At 41.4% G+C, this 24,534-nt stretch overlaps 1 protein-coding gene across 1 annotated transcript; it reads right to left on the bottom strand.

Annotated features, from left to right (window-relative positions):
- Positions 1-71: 71 nt before the first annotated feature.
- Positions 72-24,449, bottom strand: zc3h7a (zinc finger CCCH-type containing 7A). Its single transcript, XM_018744247.1, has 23 exons — positions 24,334-24,449; positions 23,266-23,348; positions 22,860-22,899; positions 17,281-17,478; positions 16,028-16,186; positions 10,716-10,796; positions 10,387-10,440; positions 10,106-10,145; positions 9,480-9,709; positions 8,112-8,352; positions 6,847-6,881; positions 6,570-6,717; positions 6,317-6,475; positions 6,030-6,226; positions 3,706-3,806; positions 3,271-3,488; positions 2,658-2,731; positions 2,392-2,525; positions 2,178-2,283; positions 1,964-2,072; positions 1,735-1,868; positions 767-930; positions 72-596 (listed from the first exon to the last, which is right to left on the bottom strand). The coding sequence occupies exons 2-23, from the start codon at positions 23,331-23,333 to the stop codon at positions 407-409; spliced, it is 2,880 nt and encodes a 959-aa protein (XP_018599763.1). The 5' UTR covers positions 23,334-23,348; positions 24,334-24,449; the 3' UTR covers positions 72-406.
- Positions 24,450-24,534: the final 85 nt, after the last annotated feature.

Below are 24,534 nucleotides of genomic sequence, written 5' to 3'. Positions count from 1 at the left end.
CAACAGAGAATATACACAAAATAAACAGCAAAGAATACCAAAAATATTTGAAGATGACAATTTATTATGTCATTAATGGTCCATATCCATTAAAACATCAATAAGCATATATGTTCATATTTAAACTTGATTTAAAAAAAGGCTTGGGAGATATTGTCAGGCTTCCCACTTCTGTTCCTAACTCCAAGAAATACATGAAACAAAGTACATCAGACATTGGAAACAGAGAAGGCAGCTACATCACATTTTTAACTGGTAATAAAAAGACAGCCATAAATTTCAGATAAGCAGTTGCAATGTACTTTGAGAACATTTCTCTTCATGCTTAACTGTACTAAAGTTTTTCCACTGTAAATTTAGCCTTTTCAAACAGGAGAAAAAAAAAAGATCACTAACATTTTAAACCTTATTTGATCTCTTTAAGCAAAAAACTATACTTTCCAAAATCATTGTCATTGGGAGCTATCAAGTGGTCCTTCCGCGCCTTGGAAAGTTTCATCAACAGGAATTCAGTGCGGTCCTTCCACTCCTTCAGCTCCTCATCCCCATGTGCCAATTTGCAGCTCTCCATTTCAGTACAAGTGCCTTTCAGGTACCTAGAAAGAACAAAGCAATAACATTTAGAATTATACATGCAGAAGTAACACTCAATGAAATAGCTAAATTAAAATGTTTACCCATCACAAATCAGTGCCATCACTCAGATCTAAAAAGGAAAAAAAAAAAAAACAAACTTTAAAAAGAAATGCATGTGTAGAAACCTTACCTTTCACAAATTTTGAAGGTGCCGGTGGGAAAGCGGTACTGCCAGCAGTTTTGGTCATCCTCTGAATTGAACACCTTGTCTTTGTGCTTTTCCGAGGTGATGTGTTGCTGCCACTGCTTTTCACTGTTGCAGTTCTTCCCACACAGCCAGCAGTGGTTACCAGCCTGTTTCCACACAACTAAGTGAGACCTAGTACCACAAACTTGAGGGATTCAAACTGTTTTTCAGGCATGTAAAGTTAGTTTCTCATTAATGCTCATGTTCCTCTGTCCCTGATCTGACTAATTTACTTAACGGTACCACTGAGTATCACAGCCACTTTCAGGTTATGCTTATGTCACTATGTAAGAAATAAATTTTCTCTTGTAACAGCCAGTAATTAGTGTGATGCGTAGTTTAGTAACCCCAGAGAAGCAAAATTGGTCCCAAATATTTGAAAGACAAATTTCTGATCAATTCAGCAGCCCAAAAGGGTGTGCAGGTACCCCAAGTGAATTTCAACCTCAGCTGAGTGTGGAGAATCAAGCTTCCCACCCACTGCAGTGCCACTGCCTCGGCCGTCTTAATATCTAAGCATGAACCGCAGGGACACCAAAGCGCACACCACTGAGTGATATAAGGAAGGTGGAATTGTATAGCACTGGAACATATATACTGCTCTCAATAGCAATCCTCTTAATTGATGGAAAGAGAATGGGCTCAAATTCACAGTGCTTTCAGCTCTGACCGAATCATACCCGTTTTCCTGTACCCAATGAGCAAATCTTTTCTCTTCCAGGGGATATGGTGACAGCACAAAGATTTCAGTTACTTCCTGACAGTGTGGACATGCTAAAATTTATTTATTTCATTTTTTATTAAATGCAAATGAAATTAAACTCTCTTAAAATCTTTGCAACAAAAAAAGAAGGTTTATAAGGTTTAGTTGAGCAGAAGAACAGAAAAACAAACATGCTAGCATCACATACCACTTCCTCTGCATAATCTGTTGGCATGTGAATCTGTTTTCCATTTTCTCTAGTAGATGAGTTGGATGTTTCCTTGCTGCAACCAGGCTTCTGAGATTGGAGCCAGAGCTCATACAGCTGTTCCAAATCTACAACTGCATATTGAAAAGAGGGGGAAAAAAAACTGTGTTGGTGACGCATGCACACCACAGAGATGTAAAAACAATGCTGGTCTGACACTAGAACTCACTGTTATTGTCTTTCATGAAGGTCCACAGATCTCGCTCTTCAGGACTGTGTGCAAAGGAGCAGTTTCCTACATACTGACACTTCTTACCAGAAGACACATGCAAGCAGATCTAGGCCAGGACAAAAGAGTAAGGGGGCAGTTATACATAGTTCACTACACCGGACTGGGAGGAATGCTTCCTCAAACTGACAGCAACGTTTCTGAAGCAACCTACCTCAAACTGAGAAGGAATAGGCTTTTTTGTTGGAAGAGGTCGAATTTGTGTCCATGTTTTGCGTTCGGCAGAGCTCACAAGAACAACTCGTCTGTCTTTTGACCAGCTATAGAGAAAAAGGTAAAAAATCACCCCCTTTTCTGTCCATGCAAAATTATATACAGTATAATCTTTTGTAACTGCAGACTCTCTAGCAACAATAGCTGCTACTTACGGATGCCTGGCCTTGGCAACACAGTACTTCCTGTTTTTGTCTGGCTCATTGACTTGGCCATTTCTCCAGCACTGACCACATACAAAGCGAATCTTCAGGTTGGGGGGCCCAAACTTCGTAGGAGCACTATAAACCTGCAGGAAAAGATGGCACACACAGCCATCTAATAATTTATTTTACAGTGTGCCTAAGAAATGACAGTGGAATGCTTTCTGGACTTACAGTATAACTGTCAATAAAACATGCAATCAATTTCTTGTCCCCACCTGGGCCCCTTGGGAAATGACTTCTGTGTTCCAGCACTTCTTGGACTCTTCTACAATACTCTCATGGGGAATGCCTTAGGTTAAGAGAGAAAAGGTAGAATCAGCAGAAAAATCATTTCTACAACAATAAACAATGTTGAAATCCCTGCTTTAATAGCTAAAATATACTATAAATATTTAAACAATAACATTCTGCATAAAAAGAAAGACCTCCAGTACAAAAACAAATTTACCATCACACTCCTTTGTCAGAAGTAACTCGCAATGTAAGGTTTGTATACCAAGCAAGAAGGGTTTTCTTGCTGGAGCAATTAAGGGTAAGTAACTTGCTTAATCTTACTAAAGTTGGAAACCAAACCAAAAATTTCCAAACTGCACAGTGACAGCACTTCCCTGCTGCCCCAGGTAGATGAGTAATTAAATAAACTACCATCCACCAACACTATTCCAGGTACATTCAAAACATTCCAACATCTTCAAAAGCATATAATCAACTGAACATTGAATTTCATAGAACTTTGCTAGCAAGAATTGCCCATCTCCACTAGTTCATTTATTTTCAAAAGCTCCACAACTCTACCTTACTCTCATCCTTACTGGAAAGAAAACTCACGTTGCTCATACTGCATCATCCACACCTTCAGCTCAATGAGGCTGTGAGCAAAAAAGCAGGCATCCTCACGCACACATCCATATCGTGCCTCGTGCCGGCACAGGTCCAGCTGGCAGGTTGGGTCGTAGCGCCGGATCTTGGTGTACCGCACCGTGTTTTCTCGGTGTGTGGCTGGCTGAAGCATTTCACATGGCTCACCCACCATGTGCACCAAGCATCTTGAATAATAGCACAGCAGTGTTGAGTCTCAGGACATTGCACCTCAATGTTCAATAGGGACATCAAACCTGAAACTTCTATGCAACCTCAAAAACCATATTTCCATACATTGTAGCATATCTGTTCATACAAGAATACTTGTTTTTCTCTTTCCGACATCTACCGCTGTCAATTTTTCAACAGTCTTGAACAACGTGTGTTTCTAAGTGTGCTTACTTGTTTTCTTCAAAAGTATGTTTTGTCACAGGGTGGGAACATAGCAAATGGTTGTCTTTGCTGGTTTTGCTGATAATCCTTGGCTTGTTGTCAAAACACACCTGAAAAGAAAGTCAGCAGTAGACATTGGAGTAAAGCAGAAAAACATAACACACACCTGTAAGACTGCTGATTCTCAAGGTTAGGTGTAAACCATCAACATGGTGTGCTGCTTTTCCCTCTTAAGACACTTAGCTCCTGCAGAACAGGGTGCAGGGTAAGGAAAATTACAAAAGGAAATGAATGAAAATAAACCCACTTTAATGACATAACTGGCCTTTTGCTAGAAACAGCAGAATTTTTATGCATCATTTTTAGTCACACTGGAGCCACAGATTAACAATTAACAAGTACAAAAGCAACACTGCATGTCTAAAGCAGAAACACAGAGGCCTCACTTTCTCTTCAAAACAGTGTTTCAAGCATAGGGCACACCTGTGGCTATTAATTCAACCCTTGAGAGCCCCCCGACAGACAATTACATTAAGCAGTTGATCTATACAACAAATAGATCTAACCAAAAGATTCAAGGTAGACAGGAATAATTAATAGGGGGATTAAAAACCAAGTAAAAATACATTTAAATTTACTCAGTTAGCTGAAACTTCTCTTCAAAGCAACTAACAATGTTAAGCTACCTACAATTCACCCACTCATAGAGTGGGGCAACTTTACTGAAGCAAGTTTCCGGTAAGCACCTTGTTTAAGATGGAAGTGGGATTTGAAGCTGCAGCCTTTGGGTCCAAAGGTAACAGGTCTAACCATATGCTACTTTACATTTTACATTTACATGTATTCAGTTAGCAGATGCTTTTCTCCAATGTGACGTACATCTTATAGAAAATACAATGTATGCATTGGCAGAAAGAGATATAGATGGAGACGCATGATTCTTAAATCCAGCTAGTTTCTTTCCACCATATGAACCAATGTTCATCATACAAGTAGCTGAATCAAATTTGAGTCAATCACCACTTCGAGACTCTTAGCTGAGGAGGTATGCAAAATAAGTGGGTTGTGGGTTTCAGCGAGAGATTCTGACAGGAAGACAGACCAGCTGGGAGGTGTAGGACCTCAGTTTCAGACAGGCTGAGTTGTAGGGTTGTGATCAGACATCCATGCAGAGATATGCGAGAGGTAGGCAGCAATGCGCACAGAAATGTCAGGTGCTCCAGGTGGAAATAAGAGGAAGAGTTGGGTGGCATTGGCATAGCAGTAATAGTTAAATCCATGTGAGGTGATGACAGGGCCCAGGAAGGAGGTGTAGATTGAGAAGAGCAGAGGGCCCAGTACAGAACCCTATGGGATACCATTTGAAAAAGGTAGAGAATAACAGGAGGCCCGCCAGACCACTTGACAGCATCTATCTGAAAGGGAGGACTCAAATCATCTTGGTCACCTTGGGATCAAAGGAATGGCACCAAGACATTAAAATTTGGTGGTTGACAGAATCGAATGCTGTAGACAGGTTGAGGAGGATGAGGACTGAGGAGAGGAGGCTGACTGATATCCATTGAGGAGATGGTTCCGGGAGAGGAATTCAGATTGATGATCACAGGCCATCTATTTCAGGGCTTTTTGAAAGCAGATGGGATGCAGCCAGAAGAGAGCAAGGAGTTGATGATCTTGGAGATGAAGGTAGAGAATTTCGGGAAGACGGTGTGTAGGATTTTATATATGTATTTTTTTATCATCCTTTTAAGAAATAATGGGGGGGTGGTATGGTGGTGCAGCCAGTAAGTGGTGGTGCCTCACAGGCTATGTAAGTGAAGGTGGGTTTGAATCCAGCCTAGTCAGTGCAGAGTTTGTATGTTCTCCCTGTGTTTGTATGGGTTCAGAAGTCAGATCCTGCAAGTATTCTGGTTTTTGTCTTGCAGTCCAAAAACATACATTTCAGGTGAACTGGTGACTCTGAACTGCCTGTACGATGTTATTATCACATAATTTTGTGTGTGTGCACCCAAGTGACCTGCAATGAGCTGAAATCTTATCTACAATACACCCTGCCTCACATCCTATGCTTCTGGGACAAATTCCAGACCACCGCAACCCACAACAAATGTTATGACAAACATTTACCAACAATAAATAGAAAAAAAATTAAAAGAAATAATGGACCCTGCATAACTGTTCATCAACCTAACAAGGTGAGTGCACTCAATGAATTAGCCCCAATTCCCAAAACTGAAACATGAAATAGCTGAGCCTTCATCTGACTTTGTGAACAATTAGCTGTAAGTCTAAGGCCAGAATTCTGGTAAATGTTATTTAGGTAAAGAGCTTACCCCACAGAGGAACATGAATATACCCTGGTGCTCCTGCAGGATCTTAGGGATGGATAAACTGACCCTCCTATTGTCACTGAACAACAGGTCCCTGGAAAGGAACCCTTTACGCTCAAGGGTCCACACATCAATCTCCTCCTGGCAATAGGCAAAGGTGCAGTGGCCAGGATACCTGCACTCTTCTCCCCCAGCAACATCTACCAGAAAAACATTCATATACATTAGTGGCCATAAGCCATTGAGAACAACACCCTCTGATAGAAACTGGAAGTTCACCAATAGCTAACCTTTGCAAATATAATAAGGGCCATCATACTGATTCTTGGTTGGCCTTGGTCGAATCCGCTTCCATCGAAGGTTGCTGGAGTGCTTGAGCCTTCCCAGAAGTACGTCCTTCTTGCATTTGTGTTCTTCTGACATCAGGGTGTAATCCAACAATCCAGGCCCTGAGGGCAAGACAAGCCATTCAACGAGCCGTCTTTAACATAATACTTACAAGCATCTCACGCATATGCAGATACACAGAAAACGTGGTTTTACCAGATTTCACAAAGCACACTGAGCAAGCTTGACAAAATTCATGGGTGTCAGCCAAAGGATTTTTAGCGAGGTCCAACTCCTTAGATGTATCCATAACATTTAAGATCGCTTTTCCTGGAAGTCTCATGGTACTATCATTGCAGGTCATCTGGAAACAAGATTTCATGATTCAGAACTTCAAATAAACCTGTTAGGTCCCAGAATGTTTTAATCACTAAATAACAGTTCATAAAATTCATTGGTATTCTTGAAACATAAAAATAGTGGAAAAACTTACAGGTAAAAATGAATGTTGTCCATACCCAGCACTTCCTGATTGACATGTAATGGAGGGGGAAAAAAAAGAGAATTTACTTCGGAAATGTAACTACAAAAATAACAGTATAGATACTCATAGTAAAATAAAAAGATTTTTACCGTATAATACTTTAACTAAATACTGAATAGGCTTTATTTTTCACCTATATTTGAGCTATAAAAATACGTGACTGACTACATACATGAAGCAAAATGTTACATATGAATAAGTTATTAACGATTATTTAGTTAACACCTTTGTACAAGGTGACTGCCAATGTCAGGTTTGTATACTAAGCTATTTACAATTATTCACAAATTTATACTTGAACTGCAGTCTTTTGACAAGAAGGTAAGGAAGGGCTCTAACCACTAGGCTACCTGCTGCCCATCCATTCAATGTAATTAAAAACATTGTACTGATTTTACCAAACTGGCATGTGGATTATATCCACCTATCCCGTTAATGGCTCTAGTTTGTTCCTAAAAACTGAATATTTGAAAAACTAAATAATGACATTCCTCAATTCCTTTCTGGAGAAGAAAATTCCAATGCATTCTAACTCCATCTCAAGTTCACCTCAAAATGTTCATAAATGATGCCTAACATTAAAAAGAAAAGGTAGCATAAGAGACTAACATTTTAGTTATTATAATACAAATATTGAAAAATATAAGTTACTTTTTTTCTTTTGCCACCCTCACTGCTGCTAATGACATCAGGACCCTTCACAGAGCTCACATGTATAGGGTAATGGCAAGCTATTCACAGAAACTTCATTCATTAAAGATTGATACATATAAAATAATTTAGGGAAAATGATTTCATAAACTTACTGTGATAGTGTACATGGACTGGTTTACGGCAAAAGGTATATGTGACAAATTAGTAAGAAAAGTACAGCACAGTAGGTCTTGCTCTTGTACACAGCTGTTTGGCACAATTCTTAATTCCAGTTTATGTTGCCGAACCGAAAAGTTCTGGCTTGGACCAGATATGGCAGACTATCTAGACCAACTAACAATAAGTAGTATTAATAATCTTGGACTAAATGCATGAGAAACTGGATCTCAGGAGTTCGCATAACAGGGGATGAGTGTATATAGAAAAACAAGTATTATGACTTATAAATGTCTAGACAGTTTTCAAGATTGTTCTAAAATAGCCTCATACTTTACACTGCATTAATTTTACATACCAAGACTAACAATATGAACCATACTGGCATACACAAGCACACATACCGCTCTGGGAATCAGAGACTGAAAGAGTATCTAAAGAATCCAGGACACAAGGAAATGGGTCCAGACTCAGTCCCGAGTATCCAGATGACCCAGTTTGGTGGAAAGAAGGGGGCAAATTCACGGGTGGTATAAGTGCAAATGGATGATTGGTATGGCCAGGTGGGACCAAAGTTGCAGGAATCGGATTAAGAGAGGATATACTGGTGGGCAAAGGGATTGTACCCTTCATCACAGGCACTGCCTAGAAAGGAAGTCAAGAAAGTAAAAAATGGAAAGAGCATTAAACCCAAATACAGGTATACCCTGGTTTACAGACTTTCAGTATAACAGCCCTATAAAAGTTGTACCCATGTTTGGTATATGGACCTACTGCTTCTAGGATTATGGATTTCTTTGGGTATTTGGAGCAGACTTTTCTCAGATGTAGGTCAACATATAATGACCTCTTGTTAATACTGAATTGTTTTTCAAGTTGTTGAGAAGTTTTGAGAAAATGTTTTTTTTTTTTTTTTTTTTAAAATGTTTTTTGTTCACGTACCTCAGTATTTGAGAGGGGTCTGAAAATAACTCTTTCAGGCTCACTTCTCCCCTAATCTTATAAGTGCTCAATAAACGTGTATGTGTTTGTTATGTTTTATCATTTTTAATAATTTGTTTAATAACGAAGAAGCAAATAAACAGCTACTCGTGAAAGCCTGTGGTACGTGACAAATGGACTGTACTCAAAATCAAGTGTCTTTATCCAAATCTCTCCTTCCGTTGGTGCAATGCACTTTCTGTACTATACATCTCAGAGTGTCTCACAGATGTACATCTCAGGTTCACAGATTCTTGGTACATGGACAGTTTCTAGGAACGAATTAGGACTATATAATGGGCGATACCTGTATATAAAAATTTTTGCATTCAAAAAATGTAATAAATAAATGTAAATTATTGTATGCATAGCACCTATTCTATGCTATAAATAGGACCTTATAGGGTATTATCTGTTGTTCCCCCCAAAAAAAAAAAAAAAAAAAAAAACGTGGAAATACAGGTAGGGTAAAGGCATCAAAATTAGCTTTAGTAAATGGCTAATTTCAAGCTGAAACAGAAGGTGTACTTACTTGTCATCTTAAAAATTAGTTTTATATTTTATACAATAATTAGGAGCCGTCCTAAACTCAAGGGAAAAATATACACTGTTCAGCTCTGAAACACTGAAGTAACCAATCCAAAGGTATTTCATTACACCGGGGATCATCAACCTATTTGTTTAAGCATGATGACAAAACTCGTGACTGTTCAACAGGAATACATTTTCAAGGGTAAGAGAGTTAACTGTTCTTGGGTATAGTAAAAAGTAAGTTAGAAGAGCAAATTTACCACAGGGGATTCGACAGGGATCACACTATCAATCAGGTCATCCAGTTCATCCCCAATGATCTCAGCATCATATTCCAGCCGGGACTCAGGAACAGGGTATGACTCGCTGCCTCGGATTTCGCCTCCATCTGACAGTGGGGGTAACGGTGTTGCTTTTGTCTCCATGGAGGACAAACTGCAATCAGGCCCCGTCTCACTGGTCCCGTTCTCACTCACAGACGCCTGTACCACTGAGCACAACACAGAGATGGAACAACCTGTTTTGTTAGTGCACGTGGACACTTGGGTGACACAAAGAGAAAAGGGAAAGAGCCCAAAACTGGATTGGCATCACTTCAAAAATCATAACACTGCCCTTATTTTGGAACAAGGTGATATATAGAGGGGGGGCGCGGTGGCGCAGTGGGTTGGACCGGGTCCTGCTCTCCAGTGGGTCTGGGGTTTGAGTCCCGCTTGGGGTGCCTTGCGGCGGACTGGCGTCCCGTCCTGGGTGCCCCCCCCCCAGCCTTACACCCTGTGTTGCCGGGTAGGCTCCGGTTCCCCGCGACCCCGTATGGGACAAGCGGTGTGATATATAGATTGTGGCAAGTAGATGATCATGCATACTATAAATCAGAGAAGCTTACCTAGTTCAATATCTTCCACAGATTCAGACCCGTTACAACTCTACAAAATAATAGTAAAACACATTTCCTAAGCACAATGAATTTATTTAAACACATTGATGTAAATACATGTTCTGTTATCCTTTTTAAACCCTGAAGTCAATGTAGTGAAACTGTTAAATAGAAACATAAGTTATTTACAAGACAGGCAAACACTAACAGATACCATAACCATCACATACCTTGACTAGATTCTCATAGTAATGTTTACTGAACAACATAAAATAACTTTTAGTCCTCACCTTATCACTGGAGATGCCTGAATTTCCAGATCCTGACAACACATTTAATGTTGGCTGAAAAATTGATAACAGATTATTAAAATATTATAACTTCATACATTCACAACCCTCTAAATGAGGTAAAAGGACTAAGTGTCAACTTCAGTTGCTGAAAAGGGCTGTATGTCACATGTATATACTGGGGACATACAATCCTGCAGATATTTTTAACTGGAGAAATTCACGGAAAACAAAACCTTATGATTTAGTCTGGAGTAGGGAAACCATTTCAGATTCAAAGTGTTTACAATTCTATGTAATCCAATATTACATAAACAAAATAAAATTACCTTGCTCCTCACATATGCTTTACGTATTTTAAGCCCCAACAGTTTTGCCAAATCCTGGGTCAGTTTTATAACACTTGTGTCCTGTCAAAATAAACAAAAAGGTGGCCGTTTAAGCACCAGGAGGGAAGGCCTGTGATATCCATTTCAATAGACTGAGCTGAAACAGGACTGAGTCCAGCCAAAATGAACAAACTGAATGAGGATCAGTCCAGGTTTTCTGAAGGACTATGTCACCCCACGCATTTTTTTTCTTGTAAGCCTTATAAACCACACTGAATCACAGAAACGGAGGCAAAGTACACCAGAAATTGCAAATACATCCACTTACAGCAGCTATAAAAATTATTCACTTTCCTTTGACTTTTTCCATTTTGTTTACAAGGAACCATGATGGTTAATTTTTTCCCACTTTCACATTATAGAGTATTGTGTGTTGATGAGTTGCAATGTGGGGGGCGGGTGGTGCAGTGGGCTTGGCCAAGTCCTGCTGTCTGGCGGGTCGGGGGTTCGAGGCCCGTTTGGGATGCCTTGCAAATGGACTGGATTCCTGTCCTGGGTATGTCCCCTCCAACCTTACGCCCTGTATTGCCAGATTAGGTTCTGGTTCGCCATGCTTCAGCCAACGTGTGTGTGAGTGAGTTGCAATGTGTTAATTACAACATGGTTCCGTGATGCAGATTCTGTGAATGAGCTTGAAGTTTTGTTCAAAAATGGTGAAAGGGATGCAGGCAGGGAATACTTTAGTACATGTAGATGACCATCATTAATAAAAGAGAAGTCAATGTCATATTGCCTCCCTCAGTGCATCCTAAGAACCGGTACCGGGTGGGGGCTGGTAGCATAATAGTTGGAGGTACTGCCTTTGGACCCAAAGGTTGCAGGTTCAAATCCCACCTCTAGATGAGCACCATTTAGCAATGTACTTACCCTAAATTGATAAAGTAAAAGTATTACCCAACTTTTAAATGAGTAAATCTGTGCAAGTTACTTAACGCTGTAAATTGCTTTTGAGCAAAAATAAGCAAAAATTAATAAAAATGTAATTGTTGAATAGAAATGTAAATGTACCAATACTTGATAAAATTGGAATTGATAGTTGCAATCAGTGGTTTCTCAAATTTAACCAGCATCCAGTAACCAGTGTTAGTATTAAAGCAAGTTCATCCTTTCAAAAGATCAGGAAGTCATTTCACATATCTGGGTAAACAAAGTGAGTTTTGTTGCAATCAGGAACACATTATAAATGTTCTGACTGAATTGTGACTTCTGCTTCAAGTTATGATAGATTAATTTATGAGCTTTCAGAAGAATGCATTGACTTTTTGCTTCTTAGTCATATTACAGCAATGAATACAGCACAGTAGCATAAAATAACCAAAAACTTGTTAGAAATGCATTTTAAAAATCATGTTCACCACTTTCATTGTCAATTTGCCAAAAGTGTCAAAAGTATACAACTCAAACCTTGAACAACTCAGTTTTGAACTGTGCGGGTCCACTTATACGTGGATTTTTTTCAATAAATACATTGGAAAATTATTTGGAGATTTGCGGCAATTTGAAAAAACTCGCCAACGAAACGCAGAGCGTAGAAATATTGAAAAAAACTAAGAAAAAGTTAGGTACGTCATGAATGCATAAAATATACATAGTCTATCACTTACTGTCATAATATACACAACTATTATAAAAAATTTATCAAAACTTACGCACACAGACCATACAGGATGCCATTCAGTCAAGAGAAATGTAAACAAGTGTAAAGATGCAGTATTAAATCATAACTGCATAAAATTAACCGTAGTACATACTGTACTACTGTAATACTCCATTTTATCATACAGGGGGTGCGGTGGCGCAGTGGGTTGGACCGGGTCCTACTCTCTGGTGGGTCTGGGGTTCGAGTCCCGCTTGGGGTGCCTTGTGGCGGACTGGCGTCCCGTCCTGGGTGTGTCCTCTCCCCCTCTGGCCTTACGCCCTGTGTTGCTGGGTAGGCTCCGGTTCCCCGCGACCCCGTATGGGACAAGCGGTTCAGAAAATGTGTGTGTGTATTTTATCATTTATTACCATAAATTACATACATTTAAGAAAAAATTAAGTAAAGATTTTGTGAAGCAATCGTATCGATTACACTAGGCTTCTGTAAAGCAATCATATTACTGCTTTGTTATCAATGCTTGAATTGTTATACCTGTAAATAAATAAGAATTTCTTTTTCACATTATCTTTTGCTGGGGATTGGTATAATGGCCGGATGCACAATCTCGCCTCTGGCTTTTACCATGGCTATGGAGGTGTTAATAAGGGCGTCGAGATGGGTGGTTGGGGGCATGAGGCTGAAGGATGGTTCTCACCTTCCACCAATCAGAGCGTATATGGATGATATGACTCTGCTTACTACTACTGTCCCATGTACACACACACACACACACACACACACACACACACACACACACACACACACACACACACACACACACATTTTCAGAACCGCTTGTCCCATACGGGGTTGCGGGGAACCAGAGCCTACCCGGCAACACAGGGCGTAAGGCCGGAGGGGGAGGGGACACACCCAGGACGGGACGCCAGTCCATCACAAGGCACCCCAAGCGGGACTCGAACCCCAGACCCACCGGAGAGCAGGACCCGGCCAAACCCGCTGTGCTATCACACCCCCCTGTCCCATGTACTCGTCGCTTATTAACAAAGCTGAATGGAAATCTAAAACTGGCCGGATTGAAAATTAAACCTAGTAAGTGTAGGAGTTTGTCGATAGTTAAAGGGAAGTTATCACGGGAGAATTTCCAGATTGATGGGGAAAAGATTCCGTCAGTGGCGGAAAGGCCAATTAAGAGCTTGGGTCGCTGGTATGATTCTTCATTTAGCGACAAGGAGCAGGTCAAAAGATTAAGGGAGGATGTTGTACGGGCAATTAATAGGATTGATAAATCTTTTTTGCCAGGGAAGCTGAAGGTTTGGTGCCTTCAGTTTGGTTTATTGCCCCGTATTAGATGGCCGCTAACTATATACGAGGTCTCTATGTCAGAGGTTGAAAGACTGGAAAGGGTTATGAGCAAAGCTATTAGGAGATGGCTGGGGGTTCCTCATTGTTTGAGCAGTGTGGCTTTGTATGGAAAGGGGGTCTTGGAATTACCACTGACTAGCCTCGTGGAAGAATTCAAGTGTGCCAAGGTTGGTTTGGAGTTAACACTGTCAAGCTCAAGAGACCCAGTGGTGAGATCGGTTCCTGTAAGTTTAAAAAAGGGACGTAAGTGGGATCCACGGGTAGCTGTTGCGCAAGCGCAGACAGCGCTTGAGCACAGAGATGTGGTCGGTCAGGTGCAGGTAGGTAGGGCGGGGCTCGGTGCCGGTGATCGAATAAAGTTGTGGAGTAAAGCTAAGTTGCCGGAGAGGAGAAAGATGGTGATTGGTTTTATTCGCGAACAGGAAGAGGAGGCAAGGCGGGTAACTGCGACGTCACATGGTGTGCAAGGGCGATGTTTGGCTTGGGAGCATGTGGAGAAGCGGAAGATCAGCTGGCGTGATCTGTGGGCGATGGACGCCGGTCGTATTAAGTTTCTCATCGGAGCCACCTACGATGTTCTTCCTACTCCGCAGAATCTTAATCGCTGGGTAGGTACAGAGCCGACTTGCAGCTTGTGCGGTGGTGTAGCCTCTTTGAGGCACATTCTATCTGCATGTAAGGTTAGTTTATCTCAGGGAAGATATACTTGGAGGCATAATGAAGTGTTAAGATCCTTGGCATGCTTGTTGGAGAACAAGCGGGTTGAAGTTAATTCACTCCCGCAGTATGGAAGAAATAAGCTTATTTCTTTTGTGCGGGAGGGGGAGAGTGCTATAAGTCACGTGCGTGGTCGTGGTGATACGAGTTTTAAATGGGGGGAGGTGCGTGACTGGAAGTTGGTGGCGGACGTGGGAAAACAACTGCAGATGCCGCAGTGCATTGCGATCATGGCGTTGAGACCCGATATTGTGCTGTACTCCGAGGGCGCACGGATAGTGTACTTCATCGAATTAACAATACCCTTCGAAGACTCATTGGAAGATGCCTTTGAGAGGAAGAAATTGAAGTACACTGAGTTGGCTGGTGAGGTGAGGGAGCGAGGCTGGCAGTGCGTTATTAGACCAGTGGAGATCGGTACTAGAGGGTTTGTTGCAAAATCAACCACGCTACTGTTGGAGTTTGGTTTTAGGGGTCAGTCGTTAAGAGCAGCCATTAAAGGCTTGTCAGAGGTAGCAGAAAGATCCAGTCAGTGGTTGTGGATGAGAAGGCACCAGGGTGTTTGGGGGAAGCACACTTGAGTGGGGAGTACTCGCCTAGGTGAACATCAATGGTTTGAGTTTTGTTGTCACCTCCATATGCTGATGTGGTGTATTGGTTGGTTGTTGGTGGTTGGGGTGGGTTTTTTGTGGGTGGAGTCGCTGGGATGGCACTGTGGGCATGGAGGGGGGTGGGTCTGGGATGCCAGATCTCGCCGTTGAGCCTTCTGGAGGTGTCGTGGGCTCAATTCAATGAAACATCAACGAAGGAAGGTGCCCACTTGACAACCCCAACGAAGTGCACGCGGTGGCTCCCGGCAAGGAGGATGGTGTTTGCCCATAATGTGGGCTGTTTTTTTTTTTTTCTTTTTGAAGGGAATTGTTTGGTGGGGTTTCGGGAGGGAATATTGCGGCGTGGTTGGTTTGTGTCTAGCCCCCCTTGATTTTGGCATGAGGGGTTGAACATCTTTCCCTGTGTATTATTGTATGTTCATTTCTGATGTCTAGTGCCAATAATCCGTATAACATCTACATTTATTCATTTACCTGACGCTTTTATCCAAAGCGACTTACAATGTAAAGGTTACAATTATTTACCCATTTATACAGCTGGGTAATTTTTACTGGAGCAATTCAGGGTAAGTACCTTGCTCAAGGGTACTACAGGCAGAGGTGAGGCTCGAACCGTGACCTTTGGGTCCAAAGCCAGTTGCTCTAACCACTACTAACCATTTTCTTCTCTCTAGCTTACTTTATTGTAAGAATACAGTATATAATACATATACAAAATATGTATTAATCCACTGTTTATGTTATCAGTAAGGCTTCCGGTGAACAGTAGGCTATTAGTAGTTAAATTTTTGGGTATTCAAAAGTTATACGTGGATTTGACTGAGTGGGGGTCGGTGCCCCTAACCCCCACATTGCTCAAGGGGCAACTGTACATAAAAGTGTACAATCGGCTAAGGCCTTCTGGACACTGCAAGTCAAGACACCAATACATATACAAGAAAATGCCAAGAGACACACACCTGCGGCACAGCCAGGGAACACTTAGCTACTTCATCATAGGCCTCTTTATGCCTCCCCATCTCTTTCAGGGACCTAGCTTTCCGGTACAGAGCTCTGTAGTTACCTTCATTGAGCTGTAATGCTTTGTCACAGTCAGCCAGTGCTTGGTCATACAGACCCTGAAACACAAACACAGGATTTTTTCATTCTTTTTCACACACAGATTTTCACCACAACTTTAGCAATAGAGGTGTACCCTACAATCCACTCTCCCAGTAGCAGCGCTTTCGCTATAACACCTCTTGAAAATGAATGCCCTTCTTCACTATCCATGCCAATCCCTCCTTCTAAAAGGCCATTTCGTAAAAGGGTCTTTGCAAAATTAGCCTCTAAGGTAGCGTTTTCTTATACAGTATGCTCTTACGCAAATTAATAAAAATGCTTCAAAACATAATGCGGTAGAGTAGTATCAGTGGTGACAGGAGCAGCAGCTCTCCCATAATGCCGCACTGTTGCTGTGGATTTAAATAGTTGTTGGACAAGCACTGTAGGGAGTTAACGAAATTTGTCAAAGTTAGTTGGGGTTTTCAGGCTAGACTGGGAACCGGTTATCATTTTCCCCATAAAGAAATATTGGTTAAATGAGCTCCCCTTATCTGCACGTTCATTGTCTACCCCATTTTAAGGAATGAATTAAGAGAGGATAGCGAGGTACGCCTGTATTGAGCAATTGATCATTCATTTTATTGTTAAATATTCATGATTATTAAACATAAAACATGACTTTTTGTATAACCAGTAAATATTTGTTGAGGAATGTAGGATTTGGGAAAAATATCTAATCAGACGGAACTGCATTAACCAATGTGTGACACACCTAACATACACCCCTATAAAGAAATAGCGAAAGAATATCTCTTAAGGCCTTCAAGTATTTATGTAAATACTAATTTAATCTCTCTACAAGAAAACTGTATCCTTAAATGGACCCCCTTTACACTACTGTAATTATAGTGGAGTGGAACAAAAATATGCACAATTATTTGGGGGTGGGGGGGGTTCACTCCTTGTTGTCACCCGTGTAAATATAGAACTCAGATGCTAATGTATCTCATACTAAATCTACTTTCATATGGAATACTTAAAAGGCATACAAGGCCATAATGGTACTCTATTCTCACAACAAAAAATATAAATAAGACATTCTAGTGATGTCAGACACACACCAGTACAGAACTTAAAGCTGCTCCCATTTCCCCCAAGACATACTTACAATGTTCAAGTATGCAGCAGCACGATTAGCATACAGCTTTTCAATAATATTGGAAGAAATGTTGATATCCTCAGAGTTCGCATAATCTGCAACATTTAAGGCTTCTGCATAGAGCTCTACAGATTTGGTCCATTCCCCTTCTCTGTATACATCATTTCCTTCACCAAACAGATTTTTCACCAAGTCTTGAATGAATACCTAGAAAAGCAAAAACAATGTTAAGCATTCAGTGACAGATGAGGATTTTTCACAACAGCACTAAAGCAAAAACAGGAATGAAAAAAACTCATTTTTAATAGTCGTTTTTAGGTGGACAATTAGGTAAATTCTCCATTCTCCCAAGATAGAAACATATCTTCCATAAAATGCTAAAACAATATGATTCTACTCTGTGAGTTTTCCCATAAAACTGATTTATATCATTACAGATGCATCTTTCAAGAAAGACAACATTCACACATCAAGAAAAAAAAACAAAGATGATAAATTTTCTTAATTATGTGTTTGTTACCGGTATATCCTGGCATGCATTTCCCTCCTGGAATTATGCATATAGTTCTAAGTAATCTGTTGTACAGTTGTAGGTTTGTTTATTTATTAGCAGTTTTCTAAGTTTGCTCCAAAATATCAAGTACTGTATACTGAGTGTCACACAGGGGTTTAGTATAAGTGTACCACCCCCTTGTTTATGTTGTAATCACAGAGCAGTTTTCATATTGGCTCTCAACAGATGTAAATTAGTGAGCTTCAAACTACAGCAAGTAACATGTAGTGGCAGCCTCATGAATTGCTACAATATATGTTTTGCCATCCACATGTTTTACAAGACATCCTGCGCCATAAATATTTTACAAAGTTGCCTGCAGCAACCAACTAAGCAAAACCACTGTCATCGGAGACCCAGATGCTCCTGCTGTTACAAAAACCTGGTCTATCCTCATCTATCAAGCCCTCCATCCTCCATTCAAGCTCTCCATGGGAGTCTGGAATTGCCAGTCTCTTATGAGGAAGGCTGATTTCAACTTTTCAAATGCCTTCCATGTCTCATTGAACCTTCCTGCCCTAACAGAAACCTGGATTACCCCAGCTAACACAGCCATACCTGTAGTCCTCTCCACAAACTACTCATTCTCCCACAACCTGTGCCCCTCTGGAAAAGGTTGAGGCACAGGCCTGCTCATCTCTATCCAGTGGGAATATTCTTTGCTCCATCTCTACCTGCCTGACCTCCTTTGAATTCCATGCCATTTCTATCACTGCATGGACCACACTCGTGGTGGTCGTTCTCTATCACCCTCCTGGCTCTCCGGATTGCTTCGTGGATGACCCTGATATCTTTCTGAACTCTCTCCGAGGGAAACACACTCTGTTGATTCTCCTGGGTGATTTCAACCTGCATATCGGGAACATTCACGTAAGCAGCCTTCTGTCGCTCCTGCAGTCCTCTGATCTTTCTATGTCCCAGTCCTCTGTTACTCATAAGTCCAGCAATCACCTCGACCTTGTCTTCTCTCAAAACTGCGGCTGCTGTGTCCTCTCTTACTCTGCTGCATGCGTCTGATCATTTGTCTTTCCAGCGCTGCATGACTACTACTTAATCTTCTCCTGCAATCTTCATCACTTTCTGCTGCAACATAAAATCTCTCTTGCCCTCTCATCTCCTCTGTTCCACTATCCTCTCTCCCTTCTGCTGCACAATTCCCTGAGATGTCCACAGACAATGCTACCCATGTCTTCCTCTCAGTCCAATCCTTCTCTGTAAAATCTCCATCCTCTAACATCCAGACAAGGATGCCCAAATTCCCACGGCTATCAGATGCACTACGTCCCAAAACAAACAAACTACGGGCTGCAGAACAATGATGGCCAAAATCTCGGACATGGAAACTAAGGAACTCCCAGCGGCCTTCCACTCTGCTGCTTCCTTGGCTAAAACCACCTTCTTCCACAACAACTACAGCCTGCAATGAACAATCCACACAGACTCTTATCCACTTTCTTATCTATACTCTGTCCTCCTCCCTGTTTTCTCGCCACTGACAATTTTGCCAATTTTCTTCAGAGACAAAGTAAACTCCACCACAGAAAAGTCAGCATCCATGTGCCCTGATCATGCTGTATCTCCCCGGAAATTCATGTTCTCTACATTTGAACCCCGTCAGAAACTGAAATCTCTGACCTCCTGCTGTCACAGAGTCATCACCTGCTCCTTCAATCCAACCCCTTTCCCTCTCCTACAAGACATGTCCCTGGAAGTTATCGCTTGTCTCCAAGATCATCAACACCTTACTCTTCAACTGCTTTGTATATTCCTTCAAAACTGCCCTCATTTTACTGCTGTTAAAGAAACCCTCTTTGGATCCAGATGAAGTCCAGAACTATAGGCCAGTCTCCCTCCTTTTTCTGTCAAAAACTCAGGAATGGGCAACCTGTGATCATTTGTCTGCATTCCTCACCCAAAATTATCTCCTTGACAGTTATCAACTCTATCTGTAGTCAACTGTTTTCTCTGTTGCATTTTCCTCATTTGCTTTTGTTCAAGCACTCACTGCATGAGAACACTCTGTAAAAATAAACTGAATTGAATCATCAGTCTGAACTCAAAGTTAAACATTCCACTGAGACAGCTCTCCTCACAGTATCAGATGCTCTCTAATCAGCTTGAGAGGCCTCTCTGTCCTCAGTCCTCATCGTCCTCGTCCTGTGCAGCATTTGACATAGTCAACCACTGGATTCTACTCTCCTTTCTTGTGCCACTTGGCATCAAAATAACTGCACTGAAATTAACTGAATCCAAACCATCAGCTTGCTTCTACCAAAGAGTCTGACAGGGTTCCCATTCATCCCCCGGCCTCGTACAGCTGGTGTTCCACAGGGCTTAGTACTGAGCCTCCTGCTCTTCTCATCAATCTACATTTCCTCTCTCGGCCCTGTCATCGTCTTCAATGGAATCCATTGGAGCTGATGAAGCTAAGAGCCTGGGAGTAGCAATCAACTGAAGCCTGTCCTTTTCTCAACATAGTGCAGCCAAACCTAATCCTGCAGATACATGCTGTATAACATCTACAGAATCACTTATCTGAAGTAATTTGGAAAACTTGGTCTTCAGTTTAACAGAAAGGCTGTTATACCACATTGTAACACAGTACTGCATGAAACTGAACTACTGATCTGAAAAACAAAACTAAAAACTGATTGCTGGCACCAAAGGGCCTTACCCTGTGGTAAATTCAAGATTCAAGAGTTTGTCATGCGTGCAGTTCGTTACACCATACAATGAAATTCTTACACTGTGAATCCTCTCAGCAGCCTATGACATAAATTGTAAGGACAAGAGGAAAGAAAAACACAAGGCATAAATCAAAAATTTACAAAAAATTACTATTAGTGCAAAAAATCCAAGAAACAAAGTTATATACATATATAAAGTGTGCAGTGCGCAATGTAAACATGAAAGTCGTACGTGTGCAAAGTCCTGCAGAGGTAGATTGGTCTATTCGCAGTTGAAAGGGGGGGTGTGCATTTGTGTGCGCAAGATATGCGGAGGTAGTCTGTGGTCTCTAATGTTATTGGCGTTGTGGATGTGTATGTGTGTGTAGGAGGGATGGGAGGTAGTTGACACCACTCAGCCTCAACGGGTAATCTCTGTCTGCTGTGATGGGTGAAGAGGAAGTGGATGGATTTTGTTCACAAGCCTGATGGCCTGTGGGTAAAAACTGTTTTTCAGCCTTGAGGTTCTGGCTTTAACACTCCTGTAGCATCTGCTGGATGGTAAGGGTGTGAAAAGGCTGTGCTGGGGATGACTGTTGTCCTTGATGATAATGGCTCTCCTGATGGTTCTGGGCTTGTATAGGCTCTCCAATGATGGTAAGGACATTACAGAGATGGTCTAAGCAGCTTTCACCACTCGCTGTAGCGCCTTATAATCCTGTACTGTGCAGCCTCCAAACCACACCATGATAGAGCTGGTAAGGACGCTCTCGATTGCACACCTATAGAAGCTTCTGAGGATTTGGCTTGGCCTTCTCAAGAAGTGCAGACGCTGACGTGATTTCTTCACCAGATGCGTAGTGTTGTGAGAACAGGTGAGATCTTCAGTAATGTGAACACCCAGGAACCTGAAGCTGCTCACTCTCTCCACCACTGTCTGACCAATATGCAGTGGTGAGTGTGCTCCCTCCTTCTCCGTGGATCAACTATCAACTCCTTTGTTTTGTTAACACTGAGGGAGAGATTGTTGTCGTGGCACCACTTCACTAGGTCAGCCACTTCCCTCCTGTATGCCGACTCATCGCCTCCCATTATCAGTCCAATGACTGTCGTGTCATCGGCAAATGCAGAGATAGTTTCATTATTATCATGGAATATACATCTTGAGTATATGCACCTCAAGGTATTTGTAAGATGCAGCATGCCTAAATTCTCCTCATTGTGAACAAATGTTGGGGATGAAAGAGAATTAAGGGTAAGACAAAAAAATAACTTCTTTCTTACTGTTGATGACTGGATCACACCACTCTATCACACTACCAACACTTTGCTGGAATAGATTTGGTTTGCATATTTTCCCAATGTTGCGGGGGTTTTCCTCCCAAAGACATGTTTCAGGTGAACTGGTGACTCAACTGCTGGTAGTACATGTGTTTGTGTGCTTTTCTTTTTCACTTGATGTAGACATGACGGGGGGGGGGTGGCCTAATGGCACAGTGGGCTTAGCTGGGTTCTGCTCTCTGGTGGGTCTGGGATTCGACTCCTGCTTGGGGTGCCTTGCAGCAGACTGGCGCCCTGTCCCGGTTATGTCCCCTACCCTTCGACCTTGCACACTGTGTTGCCGGGTTAGGCTCTGGCTCTCTGCAGCCCTGCTCGGGACAAGTGGTTTCAGACAGAACGTGTATGTGTGTGTGTGTAGACATGGTGCACTAGTGAAAATTAGCAGCACAAACAGGAGAGTCAGCAGAAAGATGCAGAAAAACACATGCCCACACCGTAACTTCCGAAACGACTGCCTGATGCACTTCAGTGTGCATGCCTCAAACATGAACACAAAGGAGAGTTTGAAGAATGAAATAAGCTATTTTTTTTTTTTAAACAGAGTTGCTAGTACTTTTTGTCATTGGAAACTCCTATTATTTAAAGAGAAAAGTGGCATTACATTATATTCTTCATAAACACAAATCTTCACAAGTAGAACATTTATATCTAGGGAAATGAATGTACTGGCAAAAAATGAATATCTACAAACAAGGAATTTCTGATAATTAACAGGTTGTATTGAGGTTAGGCTTTTGATGGCCAATCTAAAGGTTCCTGGTCTAAATCATACTCCCACTGCAATGTAGCCTGAAGGCCACAGAACAACTGCGTTACATTGCAACTGAATTGTTTCTTTTAAAAAACCAGTCAAAATAATAGAGCAGAGGTGAATGGCAATCTTATATTAACTACTTTATACCCGTTGTGGGAATAACACTACACAGAATTACGAGCCCATTTATATGAAAAAGGAGTATATATTTTCACAAAGTGTTTTGGTAGTCTTCCACTGTATGGGAGCCCATTTCTACAAGGCAATTACTTACATCATACTCATCCTGGCTTCCAGGATAGGGCAAAGTAGACCTATGAAAATAGAAAGATGTGACAAGACTGTTTAGACATACACTAACACACGAGAGTGACCTTTAATGTTCTTAAATGCTAAATAAAATTAAGAATATCTTTCACACAGCTGGTAAATAACACTTGATTCTGAGTGCAAAAGATGCAAACACATTAAAACTACTTCAAGTGATAGAAAAAAGTGAAAATAATTAACTGTCCCCTTGACACAATGTACTTGAACACCAAGAACATAAATTGGTTTTGTTGAGAAAATATTAAGCCAGTCCCAGGTATTAACTTCACTCCCTGGGGAATTTAGCAACTGGAATCCCATGATGTCTTCAGCACAAAGGTCCAAAGGTCGTGAAGACACAGCACACTTACTGTATGAACTGCAGCCCTTGCTGGATGCTGTGCCAGCGGGTGCTTCTGTCTAGAGACACACCGGACATATTCCCTTGTGCAATCTATGAAACATGTAAAGTGGGGGGAAAAAAACATTTTATATTTTCACACATAACATTCTGTAACTTTGTACAATTATTGTTCTCTGAAATGTATTACATCAGTCGACTGTTACACTCTTTTGAACTCTTTCTGCGTTCTGTAGTGGTTTACATACATGTACAGTACATGAAATGATTGTTTCTGTTAACAAATGCTTCTCGAAACTTTAAGCTACGAAAATGTGTCACGATGATGAGTTAGTGAACGACATTTTTGCCGTATCTCTGTTGTGCACAGTAGTAGTTTCTGGTATCCAAAACACAGGCCTTTCCTGACAAACAGGTTTGTAAATATGTCTTTTCAATGCTGCATTCCTACACTATCAAGTCATTCTTTGTTGTTTGCTAGCAATTAGTTAATATTTAGTTAAGTAGTGCATTGTATGAACTCTGTGATATTCATATTGTTGTTTGCTGTGTAAATGCATTTGAACAATTAGAAGTGAAGTAGGCTTTTTTTTTAACCTTGCTAGAACGACGAATCAAAGTAACAGTACAACATAAAAACATCTCACACACGACGACGCAGGAACACAAATTAATTTAGTATAATCATTTGAAATCATCGGAGTCAGTGAGTGAAACCGGATCCCAAGATGACACATGCCATGGCATGTTCCTTCCTTACCCAAACGCGACCATGTGCCAGGCTCCTATGACAAAGTATAATCTTTGTTCACCGCAAAAGTGTGATGGAAAAAACCCAAGGGCGAACACACACTGCCACGAACTTTCCACCGCATCAAGCCTGCTCATCAGGGAACCGGACACGATATAATAATGATAATCATCATCATTTGCCAATGGCAATACTGAGAGGGTTCCATCATCCATGCGGCGCCCTGGCCTGAGCTCCATTTTACCAATCAAACAACTTCTAGCTACGCCACTCTAACGAAAAAGACAGAATATTCCAAATAGTTCATAAAAAAAAGAGTCTGTTTACCTTATAAAGAGCTTCTAAGACGGGACATTTCGAAAGTCATGGCACGTCGTAATGCAACTTCCTGTACCGTGTGCGCCACAACACGTAGCGCTAGCTCCGTCGCCTCCTTTACAATGTGGAACCATAGACATACAGTGACAGGCCTTGCACAAAAACAACGTGCGCGCCGCAACGGCAACGTCGTCCGCCATATTGGAAAAA

The sequence above is a fragment of the Scleropages formosus genome, chromosome 3 (assembly GCF_900964775.1).
Source record: "Scleropages formosus chromosome 3, fSclFor1.1, whole genome shotgun sequence".
Taxonomy (NCBI): domain Eukaryota; kingdom Metazoa; phylum Chordata; class Actinopteri; order Osteoglossiformes; family Osteoglossidae; genus Scleropages; species Scleropages formosus.
The sequence above is the reverse complement of the archived record's forward strand: the minus strand, read 5'-3'. Positions and strand labels throughout refer to the sequence as shown.